This window comes from Rhineura floridana, chromosome 6 (genome assembly GCF_030035675.1).
Source record: "Rhineura floridana isolate rRhiFlo1 chromosome 6, rRhiFlo1.hap2, whole genome shotgun sequence".
Taxonomy (NCBI): Eukaryota; Metazoa; Chordata; class Lepidosauria; order Squamata; family Rhineuridae; genus Rhineura; species Rhineura floridana.
In genome coordinates, this window is record NC_084485.1 from 33425086 (window position 1) to 33434760 (window position 9675).

Genomic DNA, 9675 nt, shown 5'->3' on the forward strand with positions numbered 1-9675 from the left:
ATACAAATCAATGTTTTTGTAAAACAGAACTTTTATGAGCATGTGCAAACAAATGTGGCCCCTGAAGAATGAAAAAGATTGGCATTAGCAATCTAGTGGAGAGCAGCAGGAATCCTAAGCCTAGCAATATATAGCTTTAATCACCCTCTGCTCCAATAGAATTAGTATCTCAAACATTGTATAAGTGTGTGCCCAGTTCCTTCAGCAAACAAGATGCTTTCTTCCTTAATAACTCAGAGTAATTGTTCAGTCACACTTAGTCCATTTCAATTTGTTATCTTCAACTAGCAATATGCTTTTCTGACCTCTGGAAAAAGAATCTTTCGGCTTTTACAATTAGCATAGCACCGATAAAGCCACATCCTCATCAACCTTTAAAGGTTATTTTACATAAACTGTTTTACATAATTGTTTTACATAAAGTGAACACAGGATTCCTAGGCCGCAATCCACTTAAATCCCTTGCAACCACTCAATTCCCATTGCTTTCTGACTTCCGGGAAGGGTGACTTAGCCTGTGCCTGCTTTTGAGACGGGCTCCTGCCTCAAAAGAAGCTTATTCAGATATATCAGTCAGTTTTTTCTTTTTTTTTGACTGATTAAACTTCTCCCGGGTAGGGAGAAACGAAGAGATTAACCTCAAAGCCTATTTTTGTTGGGGCGACCAGATCTCATTAATTTATGGGACGAGGTCCAGCCGACGAAGGTGGGACGGATTTTCAACAGCAAGCTCTATCTGATAAAGCAAACGTTCACCTTATCTTCTAAGAGAGAACGCACTAACAGGCAAGCACCCTTCTTTCTATATTTTTCTTTTACTTGACTTAAATTGTTGCTGTTTAAAAGAGATTTGCCAGATTGATCGGTTTTTGACATCTCACTGGGGAGCCATAACTTCTCTCTGCTACGCACTAATTAATAGCTTATCTCTGTTTTTGTTGCAAAAAGCTGTCCTGGATTTGCATTCTAAAGATATACACAGAAGAGGGATTTCTATTCCAGATTTTTATTTTGAAGAATATTATATTGTCTGAGACTACTCTCTTTTTGGTCTATTTTATTTTGACGAATCTGTTTTCTGACGACTGCCATTAATTGTTTCGATCCTGGGAACTGCATTTTGTTTACTTAACTATGGAGAGATAAGGCTGTCTGCTCTGTTTATACTGTGATGTCACCAAGTTTGGAGTATTAACCCAATTGTTGCTGAAATAAGAAGTGGTTTTCCTATATTTTTCTTTTAAAATGGCAATTAAGAAAGTGGCTGAGAATCTGGAAATAACTATGTTTCAGAAAATAATGGATGAGATTGAGATAACGAAACAAAACCTGCGACAGGGTTGTAAGGAGTTGAAAATTGAATTGAGTAAAATGACGCAGGAGATTAAAGATATAGGGGTCCCTGTGAGAGAGGTGACCCTGGAAGGGGTCCCTGTGAGAGAGGAGACCCCGGAGATTGGAACAAACGTGGAACAGGAAAAAGATTTGGAGTCTATGGACTTTAGAAATAAAATCTATTGTTTGGAGACACAGGAGATTAAAGACATAGGGGTCCTTGTGAGAGAGGAGACCCTGGAGACTGGAACAGGGGTCCCTGTGAGAGAGGAGACCCTGGAGACTGGAACAGGGGTCCCTGTGAGAGAGGAGACCCCGGAGATTGGAACAAACGTGGAACAGGAAAAAGATTTGGAGTCTATGGACTTTAGAAATAAAATCTATTGTTTGGAACTCAATGTTATCTCTGAAGAAATTAATGAAGATTCTAGAGATAAAGTTATCAATGGCATGGATAATCTTCTGGACTGGAATGACGTGATGGAGCCCAATATAGAGAAAATCTATGGAATTAACTGCAGCCATGTGACAATGGAAAAACTTTCAAGAGATGACCCAGTGTATTTTGAAAAAAAGAACAGAGATATGATTTTACAGCAGTATTTCAGCAACCTATCTAGAATGGATGGCAAGAAAATATTTGGGATAGAGGTAATTCCCATCAGACTCTTACTATATGACTATGGCTTTGACAGCAAGATTATTATGGAATACTGATAATGGAAGATTGGATACTGAAATTACTGGACTTAACAAGACTACTGAAGATGGAAGATGGAAAATGGAACTAATAGGGATAATAGAACAATGGCTACTGAAATTACTGAACCTAACAGATTCTGATGTGATGGATTAATTGAAATGTTTATTTTGACTATGGTTATGACAATAAGATTATCATAATTAGTAATGAGATGGATTAATCGATATGCTTATCTGGAAAAAAAAATTGATAGATATATTTCTTAAAGAATTGAAACCTCTCTTTGACTTTTTGTGGAAAGAATAAAGTAATGTTTATGAGATTTGATGATTAAGTAAGATAACTATTGGAGGAAAGTGATTTTATAATATGACTTAAGAGACAGGATTGTTATATATTATAGACTTATAACTGATCTGATCTTTGACAAATGGGAAGTCAATATTTTACTCTTTATTTTTTATTTTTATTTTTATTTTTATTTTATTTTTTTGTTTAACTATTTTTGATTTTGTTTTTTGTCTTTGAATGTTTTATGATTTCGTCTTGTATGTTTTATGAAAATTTGAATAAAAATTATTGAAAAAAAAAAAATTCCCATTGCTTTCAATAGGATTTAGTCATGATCAACTTCAGCTTGATTGGGACTATAGCATGCGACTACCCAAGGAAAATTAAATGAGCACCTTCCATGTGGACTGGTGGAAAATGTAACTGAATGTAAAACTTCAAAATGCAGTGTTTGTATTATTAGTCTAAGCAGCATCCTCGCTGAAGCAGGTGCAGGAGGCAGAAAACTCTTATTAGGTAAAAATTCAGTACATATCAGAGTCTGGTACAGACTTTGCTGTGAATCAAGAAGTCCAGGTTCAAATCTTTCCTCTGCCACTGACTTACCAACTGGCCTAAGCTGTGTTCTCTCCTCTTCAAACCCACATAAGAAATACTGACTTCCTCACAGTGTTGTGGTAGGAGTTACGGAGATAAATTTACACAAAGTTATATAAATACAATGTAATTCTAATTATTCTAAAGTGCTACAGAAATGCTAAGTATTCACATTTATCAGTACCAACAAGCTTTAAAGGTATTAGAAAACAGGCGCCATTTACTAGGGACCTCCCCCCCACACACACAGTGACCAGCATTTTGGAAACCTGTGCCTCTTGCCAAAAAGCCTTCATTCATAAAATGTCTGCCACATGGAAGCCACTTTCAAATTCCTCCCTGTGCACTCTGCCTGCACACAGGAAGCTGTAGATGTGCAGCAGCTCACCACACAAACTGTGAGATTTTTTTCCCCTTGAAGCACAAAATCTTTAGATCCGACCAGGGAATGACACTGAACATTTTACATGTGGAGATGGCTGCCACAGTCTTCATGCAATGAATGTTTCTGGTGCACTGGTCTTATCTCCCCTGAATGACTCTCGGAGCCATGAAAGTCCCTCTGTTCCCTGCTGCAGCCTCACATGGCGCTGGGAACAACACAGAAATGTTTTTATGAAGGGGGGGAAAAAAGGTTCTGGATGCCAGTGATCAGCCAGATCAAATTCCCTGGTAGGGTGTTCAGCTCTGCTGGCTGACTTTCAACTGTCAACAGCTTGGCAGCCAGGAAAGCTCCGCATATGTCTTTGTTGGTATGTGTTACTGTTACAGCCTTCAGTACACAGAACAGCAACATCTGTGCCACTTTCTCCTGCCCACTAAGAATTTTGCAGGTAAACGAATGACTGGTGCTTTCTTTTAACACTCTGTGAAGTTGAAAACAGATATCTGGGCACATTGCTATCTTGTCTGTCCTACATCACCTCATCACATTGCCATATTTCATTCCAGCACCATGTCTAACTCTTCCTCAAATGCACAGGAGCCTATTATACTGTTAAATTAATTAGGGACATCCTTGGCACAGGTGATCGAGCCCTGCCTGCCATGGGACTTTATTTGAGGAAGGGCCATAGCTCAGTGGCAGAGCACACATTTTGCATGCAGAAGGTTCCAGGTTCAATTCTCAGCATCTCAAGCCGGGAAAGCCTCCTGGAGTGCCACTGCCAGTCGGACTAGACAATACTGAGCTAGATGGACCAATGGTCTGACTCAGTATAAGCTTCCTACATTCCTACATTTTGGGGTGCAGAGTGGTTTGCTTGAAATCGCTCCTATGCATGGAAATCACACACTTGTCAAAACATGCCATCAAAGAAAGGCTGGCTCAAAGTTTTCTACCATCCTCGGCAGGCAGGTGGGGTCCAGGTCTAGAGTTCATGACAAAATCCCCTATGATGTCACAGGGGCTTCTGGGTCTCTCTGTCAAACTACTACACCAGAAGCAGTGCAGTGGACCAGTCTTCAGTGCTGCTTCAGGCAACGAGATCACCCTTTAAATCAGGGGTGGGGAACCCGTGGCTCTCTAGAGTCTAGACAGTGCTGGACTGGCACCATCCCTCCGTTACAATTGGCCATGATGCCTGTGGCTGATGGGAGTTGGAGCCCAACAACATCTGGAGAGCCACAGGTTCCTCATTCCCCCCCCACCTTAAACTGTGACACTACAGCGCCAGATGGCTGTCTAGCCTGCCAGTATAATATGAGTGGCACAGCACACCACCTGGAAGAGATGGCCGTGTGGCTTGAGAGCAAATGTCATATTTGGCACAGGAATGCTGTTTACAATTATTTTCTTATTTCACACCATCAGTGTGCATGGCATTTGTACCCTGGAAAGTCCCAAGGAGCTTATTAGCCAAGATTCAACACAAGGTAAAAAAACAGAGCAAAGGGATGGGGGATGAAGTTGAGGCTGGGGGGGGGGAAGAGAAGCAATATGCTGCTGTTTGAGTTGCATGTGCTTAGGTTTCATTACAGGTTGGGTTACAATAGGGCGGCCTTTCCCAACCTGGTGCCCTCCAGATGTTTTGGACACTCATCAGCCCCAGCCAGCACAGTCTTATGACAGCCTATACCCATATACAGTACTAACAACAGCAGCAGCTTGTGAAAAGGTGGGCCATACTGATTGAGTGCATCCCATTACCTGTAGCATTTGAAGAGATTACTACAGCAGGCGCAGAGAGCTGCACCATCTCTGATGACACTGTGATGGCTTAAGCACCTTTTGCACACTGCTCAATCCAACTCATTGCCAGTGGTATGCAGGTTGAGACAACAGCTTTATGCCGTGCTATATTCACTGTGCCCAGTGAAAGTGCCAGCTCTTCATTTGTTGAGTTGGTATTCTTGGGTGGTGTACAGCATTGTCAGCCTGCTGATGTCCACCCTACCCTCTGGGGCAGATGGTGTGGGGGGGGGGAGGTTAGGAAGCTTAAGGGAAGAAGGGAAATTACCAGATATTGCCTCCCTCCCCTGATGAATTCCTTTTGTCAGTGGATGGGGAGCATTAGACACCACCTCTTGAAAGAGACCACAGTGTCAGTGCAACATTCTGACTATTAGCTGGATCTCACAATGCCACGAGTCAGTGGTTAGTGCAGGTGAGGGGAACCTCTAACCCTCCAGATGCTGCTGAACTACAATTCCCATTATTGCTATCCATTGGTTGTGCTTGTTAAGGGTGATGGGAGTTGTAGTTCAGCAACATCTGGAGGACCAAAGGTTTCCCACCCCTGGTTTAGTGGATTAAGGGTAATCTAAGCTTTTAGAGGTAGGGTCTATTAAAAAACAAAAGCAATCCCCCCCAAACAGTTAACAGTTCTATCCTATGCATATTTACTCAGAAGCATATCCCATGGAGTTCAGCAGGAGTCGGATGCATTGGACTGCAGCCTTCCTCCTTCAGTTCAAGATACTGTTCTTCTAACTGTCCAAAAGTGCAAATATTCTGGAAACAAAAGCAGTAACATGGAAAACATTTCTCTTGGGGGACTTAAACAATTTAAAGTCTTAAAGACATTTGACACAGTCCGTTATCTCATGCTATTTCTACTGCTATTAAACAAATAAATTTTCATTTATGATGCTATTTTTAGTGCCTCACCTCTATTTATTATTTCCCTCCTGACATATGCTGAAAAATTCAGCCATCTGTTCAGCTGTCTATGCTGTTCCAAATGCTTATCATTCATAGGTAGCCAATTAGGAGCAATATGTATTCAGGATGAGTAAAAGAGCTTTGCAGAAAACTGGGAAGGTTCATTACTTTCTACCTGCAAACTCTATTAGGCACATATGGTGCCGCTGTGAATGCCATGACTGATTCAATTCGATTCTCCTGTAATTCCCATTGCTTTCACGGCTGCTAATGATTTGTGAGCTTTGATTAAAATGCAGCTTGTTAGTCAGTCACTGTATTAAGAGGAAAATGGGAAAAAGAGAGATTGGGGAAGTAACTCGCAAAGCACTGCTTGCTAGAGTGATGATCCCCATGAAGTCTATGGCAGAAGTCCATAAGAGCCCTGCTGACGCAGACCAGAAACGCATCTAGTGGTGAGCCAGACACCTATGGAGAAGCCCCCAAGCTTCAGTGGGCCTGGCAACCAAGAGGTCTTCTGTAGCTTTAAAAGTTGTGTATCCTTCCGCCCAGCCTTGCTGGCCTTCCATATTACTCTTCTACCATGGAGCTCCCCCATCTACCTGCCAAATATGTGGGTGGAAGTGCTGCAGGTGGTATCCTTGCTGGTGGCAGGCAGCAAAATGCCTTGAAGCAGGGCTTTCTGGGCATGGGTGTAACTGAGCTATTGATCAGGACCAGGACCAGCCTTAGGATAAATGGCACCCTGCCCTGGGTCAGTTTTGCAGGGCCACCCAGAGGGTTTATGCAACCATACTGCTGCCCTCTACAAGGACCCAAGCATGTGTGTACAGAGCTGTGTTCCACTGATTTTTACCTAGCACAAATGACATCAAAGTGGAACCTGAAAAAGAAACATAGTTGAAAGCTAAATGAAGGAAGATCATGTTATTTATTTACACAATTTATATACCACTTATTTTGAAATGAAATAGTTGTAGATAGTACCCACCAACCTGTAGAACGTTGAAAAAAGGGGGGTTACAGACCCTTGCCTTTTGCAACCTTAGCTCACTGCAGACAGTACATTAAAAAAAACTGAGCCCCCTGGCACAACCGCCCAACTCACCCACCCTTAAAGCTCCAGGCTGGAACCATGATCTGCCTGCTGCCCACACACTTCTGCCTCAGCTGCCGATTGCTCCCTAAGTCCCATTGAACTCCATGAGCCTTTTTTTCTGAGTAAACATGTTTAGGATTGCACTGTACGTTTGGAGCTAAGCATGTGAAGTGCTTTGAATATTTTATCTTCCTCCTTCCTTTGAAAATGGGTGGGGCTGCACTTTAGATTTTTTTTAATTGAAATGCAGGATGCTGTCTTGAACATGCACACCCGTATCTGCCCACTATTTTAGTCTTCAAGAAAGATGTCATGGAGCATTTTGAAATTTCCTCCCACTATACAAATATATACAGAGAGGGAATTCAAACTGATGTTCTAACTTGAAATGAAGAATGGCATCATGAATGCATGTACCAAAATTTGTTCTGATCTCAATGTTCAAAGGAGTTATTGCTTAACAAACATGCAAACTGAATGTTAAGTAGGTGAGTTAGAACAGAAGCCTCACTTTGCTTGGCCAAGAATCAGTGAGATGTTTAATGTATCATTAAATCTACCTCTTCCCCCCTGTTCATGTTCATTTGGGAGTAAGTCCCACTACCTTCACCAGACCTTCTTTTGGAGTGAACATGCTTTGGACTACAGTCTTAGCCATGTTTAAATCAGACATCCTTCTGAATTTAATACGGTTTACACCCAAATAAGTATGCATAGGGTGTATGGATTTATCCTACAAATGCTTATTCAGCAACCCCACTATTTTCAGTGTAGAGGACTACACCCTTACTAGGGAAACCGTGGCTGCTTTTGCTTTCAGCAGCAGAATTTACCTAAAACTCGACGAACCATCAATTTCCTTGAATCCACTGTTGAGAGCATCTTTCTTTAAAGCGTTCTCGCAGAGCCACACACGATAGTATACGTTGCACAATATTGATCCACAGGAGGAGGGAGGTAGAGAAAAATAACCAGAGATGCTTAAGGAAGGGAACTGACTACAAGGCCTGTTATATATCCATTGCAAATTAAGCATGCAAGTGGAAAAAGTCGACTGTGCTTTTCCCCTCCTCCATCCACGAAAAAAGAAACACCCCTGCCCCCCCCCCCGGGAGGATCTTCCACTTACCCATGGCGATGGAAGAGAGTTCAGCTCAAAAGTTTGTTTCTCAATCCAACCGAGCGGGCAAAACAGGAATCCCGGAGGGTTTATGGGAACGAAGTCTGTTTGGGAAACCCAGCGGTTCAGCGGTCTCCAGCCGTCGATCGTAGCCTGAAAAGGAGGCACATTCCGCATTCCAACGCCAGGGGCTCCTCCGCTTCTACACGCACCCGGCGAAGACCTTGCTAAGTGAGCTTACAAACACCGGATCGGGAGTTCGTATGCCGGATGCTACTTCACCCGCTAAAATACCACCCGCCGGAATAGTGCACCTTCGTAAAACAGGAAAGAGGCAGGATCGGATCCTCGCGGAGCATCAAGATGAAGAAGCTAAAGTTCCTGAATTTCCAGTACTCAAAAGTTTTGTGGTTTTTTCCGCTAGCTGACTGGGCCGAACAGCGCCACGTTGCTCCAGCCCTGCCCATTGCAATAGGGAGGGGAATCTCCCGTACAAAGACGGGTTTGTCCAGCAAGCTGCAAGGCTGGTCGGTACACTCTATCCACCCGGTTCCGCCAGAGTGAAAGCTTGACGATGCTGCCGACGTGCAAACGTGCGACGCTCACTTCATTCGGCTTTTGCGAGCTTCGACTTTTCCTATTTATTCATTTATTCATTAGATTTATATCCCGGCCTTTCTCCCAGTAGGAGGCCAGGGAAAGAGTTAGGGCTCTTTCACACGTAAGGAGTTCTGCGTTTGTGTGTAACAGTGTGAATGTGGCAAACACGTGTTTGCAAATAGGGGTAAGGTTTCAGACAAAGCCAATGGGAGGGGGGAGAGTGCCGCAGGAATATAGGAAGGTGTTTTATACTATTGGCCACCCAAATTGGTGTTGTCTACTCTACACTGACCAGAAGGAGTTCTCCGGGGTTTCAAACAGGGAGCATTACTAGCCCTACCTAGGACCTGCATGCAAAAGTCACGTGTGCTACCGCTGAGCTACACAGCCCTTCTTTGCACTTTTGGCCCTCCAGATGTTGCCGAACTACAACGCCCATCATTCTGGACCTACCATGCTTGCTGGGGCTGGTGGGAGTTGCAGTTCAGCAGGCATGTGGAGGGCCCATGGTTTCCCACACGTGACCTGCAGCCTGCTTTAGGGAAAGGGTGTAGCTCAGTGGTCTAGGTCCAGATGTGGTCTAGATGTAGCGGTCTAGATGTAGCTCAGCATCTAGGTCCAAGGTAGAATCGCCAGCACTTCAAGGTAGGGCTAGAAGAGAACCCTGCCTGAAACCCTGAAGAGCGGCTGCCAGCCAGTGTAGACAATGCTGAGCTAGATGGACCAATGGGCTTCCTGTGGTCTGTGTTCCTGCTGCTTCACAGGCACACATGCACACGCTGGGACAGTTCAGGTGTGGGAGAAAACATACCTTGTGAACCAGCCCT

At 43.4% G+C, this 9675-nt stretch overlaps 1 protein-coding gene across 4 annotated transcripts in view; it reads right to left on the reverse strand.

Annotated features, from left to right (window-relative positions):
* Window positions 1-8800, reverse strand: part of SLC2A10 (solute carrier family 2 member 10) — a 31823-nt gene extending 23023 nt beyond the window's left edge. Inside the window, exon 1 of one of the 4 annotated variants that reach the window (XM_061630286.1) lies at window positions 8258-8800. In XM_061630286.1, the coding sequence (XP_061486270.1) occupies window positions 8258-8261 (4 nt within the window). In that variant the 5' untranslated portion in view covers window positions 8262-8800. Of the gene's footprint in view, window positions 1-5771; window positions 5864-7961; window positions 8195-8257 lie in introns of those variants that run through there. The other 3 variants (XM_061630283.1, XM_061630284.1, XM_061630287.1) reach the window with 3 other exon arrangements.
* Window positions 8801-9675: the final 875 nt, after the last annotated feature.